The 21,708-nt window shown below is 40.8% G+C and overlaps 1 protein-coding gene across 1 annotated transcript; it reads right to left on the bottom strand.

Annotated features, from left to right (window-relative positions):
• Positions 1-2,773: 2,773 nt before the first annotated feature.
• Positions 2,774-19,518, bottom strand: LOC144000869 (G protein-activated inward rectifier potassium channel 1-like). The gene is made up of 3 exons (XM_077494578.1): positions 18,551-19,518; positions 9,906-10,122; positions 2,774-3,594 (listed from the first exon to the last, which is right to left on the bottom strand). The coding sequence occupies exons 1-3, from the start codon at positions 19,244-19,246 to the stop codon at positions 2,966-2,968; spliced, it is 1,542 nt and encodes a 513-aa protein (XP_077350704.1). The 5' UTR covers positions 19,247-19,518; the 3' UTR covers positions 2,774-2,965.
• Between the last annotated feature and the right edge of the window lie 2,190 nt (positions 19,519-21,708).

The raw sequence follows: 21,708 nt of genomic DNA, 5'->3' as shown, positions 1-21,708 counted from the left end.
GAATATTTCAATGAACTGATTGTGTATGTCATTTTCTTTCACACACATTGGTTTAGCAGCCTTTTGGTATTTGAGCTTGTGTTGAGTTGTTTTCTAATGAGCGAGGGGACGGAAGCCTTCCTTCCTCCAAGTCTGCCGTTAAAGAAAAAAAGCTCCCAGAGCGTTGCTCGCTGCTGCCTCCAACAAATTAAGACTTACGTGCTCTTGGTGGTGACAAAACACTTGCTAAAGCTGCTGTGTGTGTGCATGTGTGTGCATATTTGTTTGATTGTTGGCGTCATCCTCATTGGGGGATGGAGTAATAGAGGAGATCTCTTTATAGAAGATGAACAACAACTCATTATTGGTCCCTTGAGGGTAAATTAAATACTGCCCTTACTTTGCACATATGCTCTTCTATTACATTATATCAACTCTCTTTTATTACATTTGAACAAACCACATTTCAAAGTCCTTCTTGTGGCTCCCAAAAGTCTACTTGGTAAAGTTATTTTAAGTGTAGGCGTGGCCCAGTTCCCGTTTTCAAGGAACATCACGGTTTTAAAAAGTCATGGTTTCCAAATAAGCAGGCATGACGCTACACCGGGGTGAGAGGGTGCTATAGGTCCTGTCAGCATTTTATTGACATTTTATAATAGTTAGGCTTAACTATTTTGTTAAATGCTCTTTAGCAAAACTCAGTTAAAAGTACTTTCATATTGAGCATGCTTGGATGGTTCATCATCCGTTCATTGAGAAAACGAGAGCATCTGATGAAAGAAAGTGATATAATGAAAATGGAAATTTTCTCAGCCCTCACACACATCAATCAAGCCTCCTCCAAAGACCCAGGAGAGAAAAAAAAATCCTGGTGCCATATATGATGCAAAGTGACACCACTGAGGCAGATCACTAGCTAAGTGGCTAACTAGCATGGCTAACATCCTCTCCTTTCCTACAAAGTGGAGAATAAATAAGATGATATTCATTTTCTGAGATAAAAGTTGTTTTCCTTTTATATTTATCAATATGCCTACAATTGGGAAAATGTTATTTATTCAAACATTTCAGAATATCCTACAAATCCTAATTTATTTTTTTCTGTAACCACAATAGCTATTATGCTGTTAGAAAGCTGACGGCAACAAAAACTAGAACCATCAAATTAAAGTCATTAAAAGTAGTGATGTCATAAAATTTGTTACGGTGCCCTTTTAGTAGGCACATTGTAGTGAGTTCGACTCGAGGGACGGAGTCTGTCTGATGTTTCATGTGAGCAGATCCAGCTTGTTGCTGTTAATTTGGCAACACCACATTATCCTTCTGTGTGCGGCCGCACTTTGGACTCTCATCAGCCCCCATATAGCAGTAAACACCTCTCCTCTATTTATTTCTTTATTTCCCCACCATTATGCTGTTTGTCCTGCACTGATGCACAAAGAGCAGCTCATCCGAGAGACAACATGTCTTTGCAGCAGTCTGTTCAACCAACGATTCCCAACCACTGTGCTGAAATGATTTGTTATAATAACTACAGTCAACAATATAGTAAGACAAACTATTATTTATTATAAATAATGTATCATTGAACTAGTTCAGGGGTCTGCAACCTGTGGCTCTTAAATCCCTCTCCTGTAGGATCTCTTTAAAAAAAGAAAAAAAAAGAAAAAAAAAGGAGTAGATAGAGACAAACAACCATCCACACTCTTAAGCACACCTAGGGACAATTCAGAGTGCCCAATTAACCTGCCATGCATGTCTTTGGAATGTGGGAGGAGACCGGAATACCCGGAGAAGAGCCACGAGCACAGGCACGGGGAGAACATGCAAACTCCACCCAGGAAGGCCGGAGCCTGGACTCGAACCGGAGTCCTCAGAACTGGGAGGGGACGTCCTAACCACTTGCCACCCATATATATATATATATATATATATATATATATATATATATATATATATATATATATATATATATATATATATATACACACACATACATACATAATAGAATATTCTTTAAAATAATGAATTCTTTTAATGATTTAGATTTTTAAAAATGAGTAATTACCGTAAGTATTCCAAAATGTCAGAGTCTAAATTTGTAAGCTGTCAGAAAAAGAGCCAAAAAGTAAATGAACAAGTTTTAAAATTACCTAAAAATGTCCAAAAGGCACCATTAAATCTCCAAAAAGGAAGAGGGAAAAGCAGAAAATTACCATAAAAATGTCCACAAAAGTGCCAAGTGTCAGAAAATTGATGGCAAAAAAACGGAAGGAGTGAGGTAGAAAATCAGCATATGTCCAGAAAATTGCCTACAAATGTCATAAATTTGACAGAAAGGCTGAAAAGTCAAAAAATGTATGAAAAAAAAAAATCCAAACAGGAAGAACAACGTCCGTAATGCTGCAGTCATATTTTTGTGTTGGTGCGCAGCTCTAATTAGGGCCATACAATAGACTAACACTAACACACTCATCACAATCTGAAAATGTTTTGCGGCTCCACACATTTTTCCTCATTTATTTAGCCTGAAATGGCTCTTTTGACAGGAAAGGTTGCTGACCCCTGTCTCAGCTATAATAGTGATGTACGGTAGTAATTATATTCAAACAAATACACAAGTTAGTTTGTGAGTAAAATGAGCCAAGAATATGATTTCACTATATAGTAAAAGGGTTACAAGCCCTGATTTGAATAGTGAGGAACCTTGGCAGAGTGATTTAAGTGTGCATATGGTTCAGTAAAGGTTGTGAAACACTTGCTTGGATGACTGGTTGATAGAATGACACACAAGAGTGGCTGAATGTGATTTATTCATTGATAAAACTAAGACACACTAACAAGTGTACATGCAGAGGGGTCCTTTTTATGCAGCTCCACATTTTTGTTTTGCAAAATCCGAAGATGTCAGGTGGAGAGTTTGTGACAACTAGTCAGTTCAGGTTGTTTACCGCTGCCGCCCTCCCCCAAGGCAGACTTCACCTCTTCAGCGGTTCATCTTGCGCAGCTTAGCCGGCAGGTTGTCTTCGGGCCTCCTGCCGGCTGACAAAAGTGGGCTGTGTGTGTGGGGCTGCGGCGGGCACAAGGTGGGCATCAATCTATGCTGGTACAGGTCCCCGGTGGACTGGGTCATGGGTTCGAATCCCACCTTGAGCGAGTCATCGGGCCCGGACGAGGATCCGAGGCGCTGGAGCTTGAGCGGCAGGTCCCCGGTGCTGCAGGCCTTCTCCGAGTGCTGCGAGCTCAGCATCAGCACCTTCCTCTGGAGGTCCTCCTTCCCGGACGAACTGATTCGCTGCAGCTTGCTGGGCAGGCGCCCCCCGCCGCCTCCCCCCATCGTCGCCGTCGCCGCATTGATGCAGTCCACGGAGAAAACGCGGTCGCGCCGGGCCCCTTGACTCTCGGTCAGCGCCGGCGTGGTCACAGGCGACGGCAGGGAATTCTTCTCCTCGTGTTCTTTGACGCTATACGCCGGCGTGGGGACCTCGAAGGTGCTGTGGAACTGCGAGTAGTCCACCCGGAAGAAGCCCTCCTCCAGGGACATCACGGGCAGGAAGCGGTGTCCCCACAGGACCTCGTCCTCCGTGTACGAGGTGCGCGCCTGGCATGTCATGCCTGCAAGGGCAACGGAACTGGTGAACTTTTCGGAAAGACTCTCGGCCTTTTGTTACATTGAAAGAAGTCAATAAACAATCAATACAGGCCTAGTGCATCTGTTCTACACCAAGCACTCAGCTCCTGAGTAGGAGTCTGCTTATGCCCTTCAGGTGTTATGTCATCTGAAAGTTGCTATTCTGGGCATGCAACATGTAACAGAAACGGAAAACCTGCCAGAGTAAATACTTGCGCTTCTGCATTTGTTAATTTGCCAATTCACAAATTTTCTATGGGGAGCATATTTTGTTCTAACTTGTAGTAGACATTTTTGTGCTCATGTCATATGTAAAAACTAGGGATGGGCGAGTACCGATACCAGGTATCGGTATCGGGCCGATACCAGCCTTTTTTCAAGTACTCGAGTAGCCTACATGTGACGCAGACGAGTACAAGCGACCGATGGCAGAGGGGGAAGACGTTAAGTGAGTCCTTCTTGCCTGTAACTGGCGCTAGCTTACAACAGTTTTTCACCAAAACTTCACCGGTTTGGAAATACTTCAAAATTGTGAATCTTAAACTAAAAGAGCATTTTTGTGTTTTATTTTAAGACTATTGAAGAGTGACTGTGCTGTTTTTTTTTGTCAAAATTAAAGTAAATATATTTGTTTAAACATATCTTAGTGATTTTTTTTTATCTGTCAAAATGTACTACTGGTATCGGCAGTTGGTATCGTTATTGGTGAGTACTGAGGGTCTGAGTATCGGTATCGGTATCGGTCTGAAAAAAAGTGGTATCGAACATCCCTAGTAAAAACGCTTTGGAGCCATCATTTGCGATATTGGTGTCAAGTTCATTATGTTAACTTGAGGGAGGAGCTTCATTTCATCAGGACACATCTGATCAGAGTATTAATGCATTTAAATAGCGTTTCATCTTCATCCTCTGTTTATTAAGCCTGACGTATTTGCTTGTCTCGTTCAAACATATTGAGTTGTTGAAGCCTACAATGGCCATTGATGCAGCATACTAACGGGACTGCACATGCACAGAAAGGTTTTCCAAATAACTTATGTTATGCTCCAAGATCCCTTGCCGTCACCCTAGTTCCATCCCATTCAAATCCATAAACATCCGAAGTGAGTTTCTTTCTTCCGCCGGTGTCCGTGCAAACTCCCTTGCGTCTGTTGTTAAGTGCATTGTGTCAATTTGAATTGGTTGAATTTATCATGCCTGCACGCTACTTGGAGGATTAAGAAAAAAAACCCAACTCTGGTGAGGTCGCCGTAACCGGAAGAGTCCTGCTCTATGTTGTTTAACAATAGTAGATATGTCTTTCCTGTTGCTGATGCGTCGGGCCACCCGCCATCTTACGTGTGTCTGGCCGGTGGCAGTAAATTCATTAAAGCTTTTATTTATTTAGCTATTTTGACGCGGATTGTTTTGTTACAAACATGAGACGCAGCGATGTTAATTTTCTCCCTTTTCAGTCTAAAGACACCACAAACCTTAAGAAGCATCTTAGTTAGTAGTGGTGAATCGGAATCCGTCAGCAATAAGTGTCCGTGCGGAACACAAAATATTGGTTCTGGGCCTCCCGGCAACGTCCAGGTGCCACAAATATGTTTTTTTTGTTTGTTTTGTTTTTTAAATTAGTAAATCTGGTCAACAGCCAATCAGATAATACCATGTCAGTCCTGTTACCCACTAGGGATGTCACGTTAAGGGCAATATCGTGATATTGTGATATTAAAACTGCCACATTATCGTCGTCGTCATGTTCACAATATTTAAAAGGAACACATCTGTTAAAATGTGCAGATCTAGCACCCTCTAGTGGCTATTTTATTAGTGCAATTTAATTTTCATTAGGGATGTTTTGGCCTTCTATGTTTAAAATCTATGCTAATTGTCAGATGATCCACCCATCCATTTTCTTGACCGCTTATTCCTCACAAGGGTTGCGGGGGGTGCTGGCGCCTATCTCAGCTGGCTCTGGGCAGTAGGCGGGGGACACCCTTGACTCGTTGCCAGCCAATCGCAGGGCACACAGAGACGAACAACCACCCACACTCACACACACTAGAGGTAAGATGGAACCTAAAAAAATCCAGCCCGACCCGACCCAGGCCCGCGGGCATTAAAGCCCAACCCAGCCCGAGCCCAACCAATTAACTTGATTTGCAGGCCCGAGCCCGAAGCAAACCCGAAATTTCAATTTATCCCATAGTATTTTTGGCAGGAAAAAAACGCAAGATTCTTAAGGTTAAAATAATCTTCATATTTTTATGATCATAATAAATACATTTGCACAACGAAATAACGCTGGAACACAGAATAAGAGGCCAGACAAAGAGAGTGAAAGAGAGATCTTGATGCGTGTCACGTATTCATGGAAGTTCAACAACTGGGCTTTATTAACAGACATACGAGGCAACAACGGCAGAATTCCCTCGGTCATATCAGACTGTCGTAAGGAAAATCGCTGTCTCCAGGACGGCCATGCCGAAGGCTGGGTGAAGTCAAACGATTCAGGAGAGTGAAACTTAGCCATCACGTTGCTTCAGTCTTGACTGCGGGACGAAAGAGCAACTTCTGTGCACGCGAGGCAACAACGGCAGAACTCCCTCAAGGCATATCAGTAAAGTGGCTCGTGCTATAAATTAGGAGTGATACTCATTCCAAAGACCGCTAACACCTCCTAGTGGCGATCCGTAGAATAACAGTTTTAAATGACACCACAACACGCACTCGCTTAATTCCGCGGAGAAATACTGCATCCCACTAGGCTTTAAATAGAATTATGTACCTTACAGCGCCGCCTTCTGTTTTATCCAAATTATTTATTTACAAGTATTCTGTAGTTTTGTATCCCACGCATCGTTTTAGTATTCATTTTTATAAACATATATTTATTTAATTTTTTTTTTTTTTAAAGTCAGCGAGAGAGAAGCCCGGACCCGACCCGGACGTAATGATTGACATTTTAGGCCCGACTTGACGCGAATTTCGGGTCGGGTCGGGCTCGGGCTAAAGATCTTACCTCTAACACACACACACCTAGGGACAATTTGGAGCGCCCAATTAACCTGCCATGCATGTCTTTGGAATGTGGGAGGAGACCGGAATACCCGGAAAAGACCCACGCAGGCACGGGGAGAACATGCAAACTCCACCCAGGAAGGCCGAAGCCTGGACTCGAACCGGAGTCCTCAGAACTGGGAGGCGGACGTGCTAACCACTCGGCCACCGCTCAATTGTCAGATGAAGGGGAACCTAATTTGCTTGTGAAGCGATCAATTCAAGAAATCGAGATTATAGGTGGTTTATATGCATTGCTGTTATGTACAAAAGCACAATATTGTGCTTTTTTTTTAGTATGAGCTCTCTTTTTTACAATATTGTGATTTTTTAAATATCGCCAACGCCCCCACAATATCGTGATCATTACCGTATCATGACCTTCATATCGTGATAATATCGTATCGTGATGTTTGGATATCATTACATCCCTATTACCTACATGTGTAGCCACAACCAATCAGATCGATTCGCTGTCTATATAAGCCTGTCTCAGAAGTGTGTGTTTTTGTCGGATTATTACCTCTGTTCTTCTGTGCAACTGTTTGTCGTTTGTTCCACGCCTCTCGATATGAATAAATAGTTAAGGTCTTATTTGTGTCTGTGTTTTTGGGATCCAACCCCACCACATAACATTTATAGTTTCCAGTTTAATTCGACCTAATTTGTAATATACTGATAATATGTAATATTGTTTCCAAAGAAGTGTTGATTCTAACATGTGGTCACTCCATCCTTGTTTATGTTGCCATTTATTGTTTCCAGTTTGGCTTTACAAAAATAGTAATAAAACATTAATATTGTAATTATATGAAAATTTAAGGAGTGTTAGGCTCCAAATGTGATGTGATCGCTCCACATTCTTGTGTGTTCAAACTACACTTCTCCATAAAAGCCATAATATTTTATCTAGAAATAAATTGTAATCCTGTGGTAACACATTTCTATAATGTTAATCCACAAAAGTGTTGACTCTGATACATGAATCGCTTCTCATTGTGTGCGCCACTCCTACATAACAGCCATATTTCGCATAAACAATTTTGCTTGTCATAAATATATATAATGTACCACTAACATGGTTCGTAATTATTTTGAAAATATGCAGTTAAAGCCCCCACCCCACTTGTACTCCTCAGACAATAAAAGCTCCTTTGTGGCGTTGAAAAGCGTAAGGCGTCTTAAGTTGAGGTTTTATCCTTCCAGTCCAGGGATACTGCAGCAATAAACTTCTGGTCGCACCCCGGTTTAATGGCACTATCAACACAACACAGACCCCGTGGCCCGTCAGGCTGCCTCTATACATACATCCCCCCGCCTCTTCCTCCCTCTTTTTAAATCTGCTAAGCCTATTGAGCTGGGCGGTGTGTCCTCCAGCAGTTGCTTATAAGTGAGCGTTATCTGGGAAAGGGAAAAGAAAGGACATTTATTTGTAGTGGACCCCGGGGAGGAGTGTCGCGGTAAATACATCGGGCGCCTGGGAAATTGCAGACAGACAACACTCGGAAGAAAGAATGGAGTGGGCTAAAAACTAGCTTGGCGCTGACGTATTGTCTCGCCACGATGTTGTGTACATTCACATTCCTGTTACCAATGAGTAACACCACTTGTGCTTTCCAAGTTTAATACCTGACATGAATTGTGACATAGCGGGAACATTATTCCACAAATGTGTTAACTGCATATGCGGTCATCCCACAATGTTGTGTGCATCCATGTTTACGTTCCGGCCAGCTACACTATTTGATTTCCAAGTTCACGTTGGATGAATTGCAAGAAACCACAGTTGTTTTATTTAACGTAGTCTCTGACGAAGTCACTCCACAATGTTGTGTTTCTGTGTTTACGTTCCTGGGAGCTTCACCATTTATGGTTTCCAGTTTTATGTAACATAAATTATAATAATTTGCTAAATTGTCAAACATTTTAAATATTTGACTCTGACGTGGTCACTCCACAGTGTTGCATACATCCATATTTATGTTCTGGAGAGCTATTCAACTAATTATTTCCAGGTTCACATCGCATAAATTGTAATTTATCATTAATAGTGATAATATCCCCCCAAAATGCTGCATTTGACATCATCACCCCACAATGTTGTGCCATGTGCTCACTTATTTATATTCTGCGGAGCTACACAAATTATGGTTTCCATTTTCATGTGGCAGGAATTACTACTGTACCTTTATATTGGCTAGCACCATTTAAAAAGAAAATATTGACTGACTCTGACATGTGGTGGCTCCAAAATTTTGTGTTTGCCCAGTGTTATGTTCTGGGGAGCTACATCACCGAAAGTATCCAGGTTCAAGTCACATGAACTGTAGTTTACCACAATTGTTAAGATTTTTTCCAAAAAGCATCAACTCTAATATGTCCGTCACTCCACAATGTTTGGCATGTTCACTTTCCAAGGAGCTACAGTACTTATGACTTTGAAATTCATGTAGCACAAATTGTAATGCATCACTACTTTACAATATTACTTGAATGACTTGAATGTCAGCTCTGAAATGCAGTCACTCCACAATGTTGTATGAGTTAACTGTTGTTACACTTTAGAGAGCTATGCTAATTATGGTTTACAGTATAACTTAGCAGATAATAACACACATGATCATGTATTGTTTCACGAAAATGTTGACGTTGACATGTGGACACTCCACAATGTTGTGTAGGCCGATGTCTGTTTTTATGTTCCAGGAATGCCGGTGATTTTCAACTTCCTGTTAATGAATTGTCTACTATTACTAATGTTACTTACAGTACATATTTAAAAAAGAATACTTTGACGTGGTTGCTCCACAATGTTATGTGCATCATATTACTGTTCCGTGGAGCTAAGCCAATTATGGTTTCCAGGTTCACGTCAAATAAATTGCAATATATCACCACTTTTCTTAATATTATTTCCCCCCAAAAAACACTGCAATGTTTACATTCAGGGAAGAAATGTCACTTATGGTTTCCATTTGACAGCTTAAAAACCGCGGCACATTCATCAAAGTGACACACGGCCACTATGAGGTTATTATGCAAAAGTATCACGGTATTGCACAGTAATAAAATAACCCGCCTAATTCGATCCGTTTGCATGTGTCACGGTCACTCGTACCTAAACCGAGCCGGAAAGGCGCCGGCTAAATGAGATTTCAAAGCCGCTCCATCTGCACTGAACGAATAATGTTCATATTTCCATTTAGATGGAGACAGAGGAAAAAGAGGCAGAGGAGTAGTCGCCGCTCACCGGTGGTCTCCACGATGCCTTCCAGGATCACCACGATCTCAAACTGCTCGCTGGTGAGCGAGCGCTGGGATAGGTCGAAGAAGGGGCTCTTGGGGTTGATCTCATGGCAGATGGTCAGCGGCGAGACCAGGAAGAGTTGGTCGGCCCCCGTGCCGAAGCCGACGTCCAGCTCGCACTGGTCCAGAGGCAGGAACTCACCCTCGGGGGTCTGGCGGGACTAAAAGATGGATAGACAAAAAGGACAACAGGTTAGCAAATATGACTTTACCTCGCCATTTTTCTCATGATAATTTATACCTTTCGCAATGGATTAAGCACCACCAGTTGAAATAATCCTCAAAGTCCATCCATCCATCCATCCATCCATCCATCCATCCATCCATCCATCCATCCATCCATCCATCCATCATTTTGAGCCATGCTTTGTCACCAATCCTCAAAATAAAACACATTTGTTTAAAAAATACATGGAGCACAACAGTGTACATGTGCCAAAAGTGTGATAGCACCGTTTGCCAGTTATTCAAGATAATTTGTATATTAGGAAAAAACAAAATGAGCTGAAAAATCCACAGTTAAAAAAAAAAAAAAAGGAAAAAAAAAGTAATGTATGTTGGTGTTATTTGTGATAACTGCCACCTTGCACAAGAGAAATAAAAAGAACAACTGAAAATAATCCAGAGTAAGGAAATTCCACATCACGGATGTTCAAACAGGAGGAGTATGCGCAATATACGAACATTATTATTGCCATCATAATTCTTTTTAATTATTCATGATAACAGCCACCTTGCATGGTAGACATAAATAAAACTTGAAATAATAAAGAGCACACTCCTTGACACAGGGGCCCATGCAAGTTAAATCGCATGTCTAATTATTCATGGTACACGCCTCCATGCAATAGAAAGCAGAACCACTAGAAACAATCCACAAGTCCACGGCACGCACTTTTACATGTAATATAATCACCCACTATCCCCAAATGGCCACCATCTTGCACAATAGAAATAGCTAAACAGCTCAAAATAATCAAAAACGTCAAAAGCAAGTCCACAGCATTTTTATGCACCCACGGCATACCGAGTGTGTCATAAACCGGTACCAACTTCACCAGTTATTCATGATAACTGCCACCTTGCACAATCTAAATAAACAGTACAACTCAAAGTAATCCAAAAAGGCAAACAAGTTCAAGCCACGCTTGGTCACACACACGAACAATATAATCAATAAAATATGCCCTCATTTTTACTTAACCATTTAAGTAGATGTAGCTACAATATGTCCTGTTGCCGCCTGCGTCGTCAACTCGTCAAGTCATCTTGCATTTATTCTTGTTGCAGATTTCTCTGCGCATCTGACATCATCAACACCATCAGTTCCCCCGCTGCCCCCCACTGACCTCTCCCTGACATTACCGCAGGCCAGCAGCCCCCTCCGAACTCCACTGCGAGTGCCATGTGAGTAAACAGCCTTTTCTCCAATTGAATATGAATGAGGCGTGCCCAAGGGTTCCGTGTCAGAGCCGCTGTGGAGTCAGCGGGCCGCTCGCTTGTGAGCTACTTAGCGGCTCGTGAGCGAGTCCGTCGAGGCGCCTTACCTCTGTACTCACTTCTCTTTTCGCTACCTTGTCTCTGTCACATTAACAAGATGAATGAGCAGACTGTATGCCGGCAGTCCACAGGCGAAACTCCTTACAAGTTTGCTGTCTTTTCCCCGCGTCTCTGTGCTTCAAATAAGATGATTTCCTTCCCCGAGCACCACATTTATTATTACACTTGATGTGTGCTCAAGTGTCATACACTTCCTCCTCTGGCACGCAGTGTAGACGCATCATGCAATTACAGTGATACCTTCACTTACCAGAGCAAGCTTCTAATTCATTGTATATCAATTTTTTAAAATGACAATTTCCCTTATTGTATATTGTAGACCCCTCCCCCCAAAAAACACTACAATTTTGTTACATGTTTATGATGATGAAATTTAGCACTGTATTGTAAAATACAATAATAGAATGTAAAGAAAAACTGGTTTTATGAAGCGTATTTAAGATGGAAGTTACACACACATTGTACAGTAGTATAATTTGGGTCAAGTTGTTTTCATTAGTCAGAAAAGCTCGTGATTTTGGATGAGCCGTTTTCTCATTATTATTCAAAAAAGTTGACATGTAAAAAGCTTTGCTCCTTTTGGGTATGTGATTTCCTCTGATTGGTAGCTGCCGATATGTGGATGTCTTGTGTTGCTTCATATTGTGTTGGCGCCGTTGAAATTCAGCAGCAGCGTGACAACCTGGGTCCCACCTCGAGAGAATTCTCTCTCGCCATTTATTCATGTTAAATGCCATTGTGCATATTAGGTATCAACAGATTGAATAATCTACTAAATCAAAAACACAGACACAACATTGCACACACACGGGCACACCGATTGCTCCTTAAGCCAGTTATTCGTCCCAACCGCCACTTTGCAGGATAGAAATAAACACAACTAGTAATGCTCCATCCATTCATTTTCTACTGCTTATCTTATGCAGAGTCACAAGTGAGCTGAAGTCCCTGCTGACCTTGTAGGCAAGGACTGCACATACCCATGACATAATAATAAATAACAAAGTAAATTCATTGCTGCTCATTGCCCGTCTGATCAGCATTCTGCTGGCTTGCACATTTCATTCACAACAGAGTAAAAACTCACACCTCTGAGGATATGAAACAAGACTGAGAAAATTCTTGATTTCCAGATGACACTCTTCCCATGCTAATTTTTTCCATTATGTTGCCTCGCTGAAGTTGCATTTTGTGTTTCCATCAGTACTCGTCAAGCGCTCACTAAGGGACTCTGAGTGACAGACTCATCTTCCTCCTCCTCCTCTTCTTCGTCTTCCTGCTGGCAGCTGGCAGCCACTAATTATCTACTACGCCGCTCGCCAACAACTTCCTGTCCAAACAGCCGCCATTGTTTCATGCTTTCACACAAACAGACGATGGCGGAATCTAGAAGGTCCAACACAAATACAATCCCTTCTGAACGACAACTTGTTTGGCTTTCGAAAGCATTTCTTCAATCATAAGATATTGTTAAATTACAAATTATCTGTTTTTAGGGTCAATCAATTTAAAATATCCATTACATGAAATACTTAAGTGATTAAAAAAAAAAAAAAAAAAAAAAGTAACTGTCATAGGTGGTCAAAGCTAGCAAAGCATTCGCTGTTCATTAATTACTTAAATTCGAATGTTTGTTCTATAAATTGTATTGATTTATTCTCAACGGCCTCACATCTTTTTTCTCATGGCTGCCACAGTGTGTATACATTGTGGATGTGACATTTTCTGTCCAATCAAATTTCAGCTTCTGTGTGTTGCTATGTCAATTGAATCAATTGAGCCTTTAGTAGTGTTGGCCCATGTAACTTCAAACTATTTAGAAATTAGACTGTTTCTTCAACCAATTAGATTTCAATTTTTTCTTCTTCTTCTTCTTCTTTTTTTTTTTAATAGTACATTCACTCACTCACACAAACACGCACACATACGAACGTGGTCTCTCATGTGGGGAAGCAAACCCAAATTCTTTTTTACATGCCAAATGAGCTGCCAATTGATGACATCACCACTTATTGTGTCCTCTGATTGGTTGGTAAGAGCTAAACTTGTTCCAGCCAACTTTGACTATCAAAACACACCTGTAACAATCTTCAAACATGAACACATTTAATAATCATCCTCTTTGGTGAAATGTGATGGATTTCATTTTGATGTTGTGTGTTTCTGTCATCTACATATTGAACTCCTCCGGATGATGTACATGGCACAATCCATAGTGTACCAAATCAAAGAGAGTAGAATTAAGATGCTGAGAGCTTGTGGTATTGTCAATGTGAACGAGTACGATTATGCTTTACGGGCCGCTCGCGTGCTTGCAAATGTGGAAAAAGTCCAACTCCTCCTCTTCCTCATTCACACATCATTAAGCCTCCTGACGCAATGCTCCACATGTGGCGAAAAGAGAAGCAGCTCCCAGCTAATGCTGTTTGTCTTTTTACAGCCTCTATTTGCACGCTGAATGTGGACGTAATGGAAAGGAAGTCAATTATGATAATTAAAAGAGCAGACGGTCAATCTGTTTGGTCTCCTTTTCTGCACCGTCGCGCCACCGTGGCCGGAGACTGCTCCAGGTTTTGCTCAACCTCCTCTCCAAAAAAACACAGTGGAGAAATATGGTGTAAATATTCCATGTGCTGTATAGCGCATTAAATACAGTGGTGCCTTGACTTATAAGGATTTGAGAGATGAGCTGTGACTTGACCTATTTGTTGTCTTGAGGTACGAGCAAAAAAGACGGAAGTGAACGCATGATGGCGGCAGCACACGTCACGAAGTCTAGCCACCATCTTCCTTGCAGTGGCAGGACAATAACATGTTAAAAGGAAATGAGAAGCTGCTTCTATTGGCGATCAATCAAGTCAATTGTGTTCATGCCACGCCCACATTGACGCAAAAAGCTCTTTTTTTTAACTGCGCTAAGCTATGTGCATCTGTGAAAATACCAAAACACAGTCGAGCACGCCCCTGCGCAGATTATGAACATGTCTCGAGCCAGACTTGCACTGGATATGAATATATAGTTGCATTGAAAAAAAACATTAAATGTGTGTTTTGTGCAACATTCGATATGGCTGAAATGTGATACATAATACAGTTGTATAGAATGTGTAATATGATGTAAATACAGAAAACAGTGGTTTTATGTTAGAGTTATTTATGGTATCAGTAATAATGATGCAGGTTAAAGTTCTGATGTGGCAATTTTGTGGGATCGCTACGTGAATAAGTCACGCATAATTAAGTGAGAAACTGCAGACAAACTTGTAGTGCTTTCTCTCCTTAATCGATGAAGCTCCTTGGCTGAGGTAAAAAAAAAAGGTGCAGAGGATAAAGCAAGTGAATAATTCCTGGCTTTACAAGTGCCATAAATACACTTTTATGTTTAGCGCTGGCTCCCAGGAGAGCTGTTTTTTTTTACTCACTCCACTACTCCACTCCGCTTCTCGCCTCTTGGAAGGCCAACTGTACTCCTGCTTTCACACCTACCTGACTACACATGCACACACACACACACGCACACAGTCAGCCTCTTATCTCACACCTGCCGCTGCTGATGGATCGTGATAATGCGAGCGCGTGAGCTGTTTGCTTTCAACAAAAAAAGCTCAGCGTCTGTTGCGCATTGACACCTGCTCGCTAATGCTTCCACGTTCACATTCAATATGACCTCCGCCAAGGCTCAAGTGTGATGATCGTAGGCCAAATCGGCGATTGAACATGATTTTCATCATTAAAAAGAACATTTTATGGCACACCCAAATTTCAGCCTTGTCAACCTCTGTTGTATTTCTTGATCATACTGGATTGGTGCTGAAGTGAGATCAGGATCAGATGCATATTAAACTTGAGTTCACATTCTGATGGATCTTAATTAAACCCTTATTTTAGACGCATAAAAAATGTGGATACATTATATTTTGAAACTTTTGTGCATTTTATGTTTTAAATTAGCGCCAATGCTAGACGATTATCACATTTGGATTAAACTTGGTTTCACGTTACAGCACAAAAAGATTTCAGCACTAAAAAGACTCCTTACGGACATACTGAATGTGAAGCACTTTTGACCATCAATTTCTTGCTTGTGTGTTTTGAATTAGTGCCAAATAGATCATGACAAGTGAATTTGGTTATTGCGTCGTCAGATATGTTCAGCCCCGCAAAGTTCTTGAAAATACTACCCAGTTATTTTTTTGTCACTTTTTCATTAAATTAGTGTGCTATCTTTTACACCCATCCATTTCCCGAACCGCTTATCCTCACGAGTTCACGGGTAACACCCTGAACTGGTCGCCAGCCAATCGCAGGGCAGACAAACAACTATTCACACCTACGGACAATTTAGAGCAGGGGTGTCAAACTCATATTAGCTCAGGGGCCGCATGGAAGAAAATATATTACCAAGTGGGCCACATCGGTAAAATAACGGTATATAACTTATATACGATTACCGTCATTTATACGCAGATTTTCGTGGACCAGCCCTAAATTACAGAACTCAAGTGTAATTATGTTGTTCCGAAGAATAACACAAATGCTAATGGAACGCGGCAACACTTTCCCGGTATACGTTCTGGACGTGTTAAATCGACCTGTTTTGCATATATATTGTATGCATTCCCAGAATGCATTGCCTGGCGTATTTAATGACGTTATAAGGACGCTAATCCTTGTCATATCGATTTTTGTTAACAGTAATTGAATTTGTGTCGTATTTAACACATTTATGTTGGTCTATGATTTAAAATAATAATAATAACAATTAAACAAACCATAACTTTTAAGTTGTGTGAAAAAAATGACATCCAGGACAATTCCCCCGTACGTTGCATTGCTTGTCTGAGGACTGCTTGTGAAATTACAAATTTTATATATTTTGATTGTGGCTGGCTGATTAATTAGTCCGACATTACAATGTTATTTATTTATTTTATTTTATTTTTTACTTTACAAAATCATCTCGCGGGCCGGATTAAACCCCTTTGCGGGCCTGATCCGGCCCACGGGCCTTATGTTTGACACCCCTGATTTAAAGCAATGGTGCCAAAGTGTGGTCCTCGAGGGTCCCTATGCAGCCTGTTTTAGATGCCACCCTCCTCCAACACACCTGAATCAAATGATCAGCTCATCAGCAAGCTTTGCAATAACCTGATAACGATCATGATTGTATGAATCAGGTGTGTTGGAGGAGGGAGACATCTAAAACAGGCTGGATAAGAGCTCTTGAGGAGTGTTCAACCTATCATGCATGTTTCTGGAATGTGGTACGAAAGCAGAATACCCGGAGAAAACCCATGCAGACACACAGAAAACATGTAAACTCCACAAGACCCTAGCCTGTATTCAAACCCATGACCACTGCACTCTAAAAAGACAATTGTTGACCAAGTTAATTGAATTGCTTCAATTAGTAACACAGTTTAATTAAGTTTATCCAAAGTCAATATATTAATTTTAATGAATGTTTAATTAAATTCAATGACCTCATTAAACTTAATAGAGTATATTAACTTTGGATTAACTCTATTCTTAATAACTTTATTAATTTGTGTGTTACCAATTTAAAAAAGTCAATGCAGTTGGTCAACAATTCTTTTTAATCTTGAATTGGTTCAACAATTCTGTTTTTAGAGTGTGTGAGGCAGATGTGCTAACTAGTTGTCACCATGCTGCCATCTTTTTTTTTTCTTTTTTTCTTTTTTACCATTCAACATATTTTTACATGAACCAAATATTTATATTTAGATAATTTTATGTGATCCTTGTTTTTTTTTATTTATTGAAAAATGTTAGTGCTGTCAAAATTAAAACATTAACTCATTAATTAATCACAAAAAAATATTGCATGAATCATGTATTAATGCAGATTAATCACACCATTAATTTTGACCGCAGATGATCCTTTAGCTTGACAGCGGATGGTTACGTTAGAGGTAGCACAGGTTGTGTTTGAGCAATAAACATAACTAGGCATTGCATTAAAGCAAAACATTTAATAAATGTTTGCGTATGACATTCAGCATGCATATTTGTTCATGTCAAACTATTGGGGTAATTTTTTTTTTCATTTTAATTATGCAAGTAATTAACTGATTAGAAAAAGAGAAGGATGAGAGTGTACAGTGGATTGAAAAAAAAAGTTGACGACATCCTCATAACAGTAAATGTCAAAAGAATTAACACATAGGCTCTTCTGGTCTTTGGCGGGCAAACATGTTGATTTAAAAAAAAGCCTTTTAAATAAAGCAATTAATTGTGACGTGAAAATTCTAAGATGTGATTAACCTGATTAAAAAATGTAATCAATAAAGTCAAGTCTAAGTCTAATCTTTTGACAGCTCTAAATAATGTTTAAACAATGTGTTAACTAAAACATAAATGGTGTTAGGCTATATTTCATCTTTCACTCTAAAAATAGTTGGATCAAAAGAAACCCAATTATGATTTTTAAAAAATGGGCCGATCCACTTTATGGGTCAATTTGACCCAACTGGGTTGTTTTATACAAAATAACCCATTTTTGACCCAAGTAAAGGATCTGACCAATATTTATGAGTTGTTTTACACTAAAGACCCATTTCTTGACTCAAAGTTGAGTTGGGTTATTTTTGACCTAACTGTTTGTTTTTATAAAATGTTATTCCTCTAACAGAAAATACTGTTTAATTTTGTAACAGTTAACTTCTTTACTTTTAAAAATAAAAAACAAGTATTAAATGTAGAAGTCTGTGGAAATCTTGAAATATACAACTTTTTTTTTTTTTTAAGTTTCAAAAGCTTGTATACGTTTGCAGTTTTATTAAAAAAAAAAAAAACTTTCTCAAGTGGGTCATGTCATTTTTATAACAACGCACTTGGCGAGCCTATATCATTTCTTTTAATCCTCATGGGGATACTTTGTCCACCGCTGGTTTGGACTCCCTTTGCCCAAATATTTCTAAAAATAAATAAATAAAAAATGTTCTGCCGCCATGCGATCAGTAAGCTGGACCTAACTTGAACCCCAAGCAGAGTGAGCTTTCTCATTACCTTGATGAGCTTGCACCGGATCTGCGCGGACACCATGTGGCTGTTGCGCAGGTTGCCCACGCGGAACATAAGGCACAGCCGGCCGTCCCGCTGCGAGACGACGGCGTCCTGGCTGAACATGAGAGTTTCGGCGCGCTTCTTGGGCTGCGACATCTTGATGAACATGCAGCCGATGAGGAAGGCGTCCACGATGGAGCCCAGCAGCGACTGGAACAGGAACAGGATGATGCCCTCGGGACACTTCTCGGTGATGTAGCGGTAGCCGTAGCCGATGGTGGCCTCCGTCTCGATGAAGAAGAGGAAGGCGGACGGGAAGTTGTACACGTTGGCCACGCACGGGGTGTAGGACGCGTCTCGGGCGTGCTGCTGCAGGTCGCCGCGGATGTAGGCGATCACCCACCACATGGACGCCATCACTAGCCACGCCACCGTGTAGGTGAGGATGAAGATGAGCAGGTTCCAGCGCCACTTGAGGTCCACCAAAGTGGTGAACAGGTCCGACAGGTAGCGGCTGGTCTCGCCGCCCAGGTTGCCGTGCTGCACGTTGCAGCGGCCGTTCTTCTCCACGAAGCGCTGCCTCTTCTTCTTCACCGCTGGCGCCGAGAAGCCACCGCCGCCTCCCCCGGCTCCGCTCCCGGCGCGGTTGGTGCTGACCACTTGGTAGTCCTCGCCGAATTTCCTGCGAAGTGCCGCCATCTCAGCGCGATACAAAGTGAGAGACTACTCCATGGTTTTCTCAGGTTACCTGCGCTGCGTAAAAGGCGCCATGGTCACTTTTTACGCACGGGGAGACTTGTCTCACTTCTTCCAGCAAGTCCACTGGTTGAAGCTCGGCTTCCCACCGGAGATGTGGAAGCACTGAAGAAGAGGAGGGGGATGAAGAGGTGGGCGTGCGTGCGTTTGTGAGAGAGCGAGAGCGAGAAAGTTACGCGTGACAGTGTTAAATGGAAGACGGGCCGTTTAGCTTAATTTGCTTTCTTTCATCATTGTGTGATTTATCTGTTTGAGCCACTAATCCTTTTTGTTGGTAATTTGCACATTCCTCGTGGCCTTTTTTAATTGGCTTTTATTGTTGGTCCAGCACATACACACAGCTATTACCATTAACCTGTGGCTGACTGCGCCATCTGGAGGCAGAATGACTTAAGTGCAGCTCCATTGCTCATACGTTAATACCTTGATTTGCGAGTTTAATTCGTTCCGTGAACAAGCTCGAAACTAATTGCTCGAATATTTGTTTGCTATTCATTGAAATTTAATTAACCTAGTCCAGCGCCCTCACATAATGCCACCAATTTTGGTTATGTTTTGATAATAATAGTAATAAAAATGCACGTATAAAACAAAACAAATAGTAACTTATAGTTACTGTACGTCGGGACAAGCTGAAAGTCATGAAGGTGTACTCATTTCCTATACTACATTCCTTATAATTTACGTGAATTAAAGTTTTCACTGTAACAGATGACTGCCACTATCAAGTGAAAAAAATCATTACTTCTTGGATTTGTATGTTTTTTGCAGTTTACTGTAATACACTCATATGCATTTGAGAAGGGATAGCCAGTTTCTGATACACTTTTCAGATTTTTATTGAACAACAATTTTCACGTCACCCCAGTTGTCCCCATTATGTGCAGTGTTTGCGGTACATTTCGTTTGCAATTTTATTGTGTGAGTAACGAGTTGTGTGTTTAAGTCTAGAATGTGTCCCTCACAATAAACAGATTCACAATTAAGGCATTTGTTTTACTCATCTACAGTGCTGACGCGCACTGCTTGCACAAAAATTCTGGCCGCAAACAGAGTGGAGCTATAAGTAAACCTTTACAAAATTGCCACCAAAGGCAAATCCCAGAATGGGGAAAAACTGAGCAAAACTTTACACTTGATGTTGTGACGTTGACTGTCAAGCAGGCTAAAGTCCAATTAATTTTGTATACCTATAGGACTTATTCCATGCTATTATCGATGAGCAAAGGAATCCGGATTTCGTAGCAACAACTGTTGTGTTGCCTTTGACACAGAGTGACCCGTGTCCCAACAAGACGGACCTCTGATCCTTGAGGATTAGAAGACCCAGAAACACCATCTGTTATGCGTCGCTATGCCTCACTTCTCCCCTCTTTTTGCGTGTGAAGCTACTTGAACATCGACATGCTTTGTGAGATTCAAGGCGAGCAGGGGGAGGAAACAAAGAGATGCTGAATTATTAATGAGTGATGTACAAGAGTGTGCGTCATACGATATGTGCATTCGGGCGCACATTCCACAGTGGGACAATATTGTCTTTGTGTGCTTCACCTTGGAGAAGGTGTTCACTTCTTTGTCTCCAAAGCACACAGTAGACTGAAACATCTCATTGTTGCTTTGATTGACCTTCATGTCACTGAACAACACAATATTCATTGTGTAAAGCTGACATCCAGATTGACGAACCTGGTATAATTAAAAGAAGCAAAATGTCCGGTTGCATTGTGAGTTTGAATTTCGAGATTTTGTGTGGCTATATTTTCCCAAACTGTATGACACTTATGTTGATAGTGCACTATATTTGTATGGGCTTATTATTCCATTGCTGCAAATTGTTAAACAGTATTGTAGGCTTTTTTCGACCTCCTCTTCCAAGGTGTCCCAGAGGGTTCAGTGCTTGGTCCTCTACTTTTCACCTTTTACAGTCTCCCACTTGGTAAGACCATATGCCAACTTTGTTAAATTTCCACTATTAAAATGGAAAAAAAAATAACAATTTAGAAAATATAAAGGCCTATTTAAAAATGAGCTGGAAAAATCCACTTCACATTTTTTTAACCACAGAAACTTGCTGCACACTGACAAACTGCTCCACAAACATTCAATCCCGAATACAATTCTGTCTTGTCAAACAAGACTGAGATTGCCATGATTTTTTTTCATTAAAATATATGAATAACCTGTTATTGTATCAATAATGAAATAAGTCAAAACATACAAAGAATAAGGGGAAGGACTAGATAAGTTCAAGTTCACTATAAGGATTGTTGAACCAATTTAAGATTACAATTTGAATTGTTGACCAACTTTAAAAAAAAAAAAAAAAAAATCGCTTCAAGTGGTCACACACGACTGAATTAAGTTAGTCCAAAGTGAATATATTAAGTTCAAGTAATTATGAGTTC

Source organism: Festucalex cinctus, chromosome 1 (genome assembly GCF_051991245.1).
Source record: "Festucalex cinctus isolate MCC-2025b chromosome 1, RoL_Fcin_1.0, whole genome shotgun sequence".
NCBI classification, from domain to species: domain Eukaryota; kingdom Metazoa; phylum Chordata; class Actinopteri; order Syngnathiformes; family Syngnathidae; genus Festucalex; species Festucalex cinctus.
This window is presented reverse-complemented; position numbering and strand designations above follow the sequence as displayed.

Bases quoted from the DNA above. Each gene is read 5' to 3' on its own strand.
- LOC144000869 (XM_077494578.1), bottom strand. From the start codon at position 19,246: ATGGCGGCACTTCGCAGGAAATTCGGCGAGGACTACCAAGTGGTCAGC. The intron at 10,123-18,550 runs GTAATGAGAAAG...TCCATCTTTTAG, and splicing joins TCCGGTGCAAGCTCATCAAG to TCCCGCCAGACCCCCGAGGG. The intron at 3,595-9,905 runs GTGAGCGGCGAC...TTGCCCTTGCAG, and splicing joins AGGCATCGTGGAGACCACCG to GCATGACATGCCAGGCGCGC.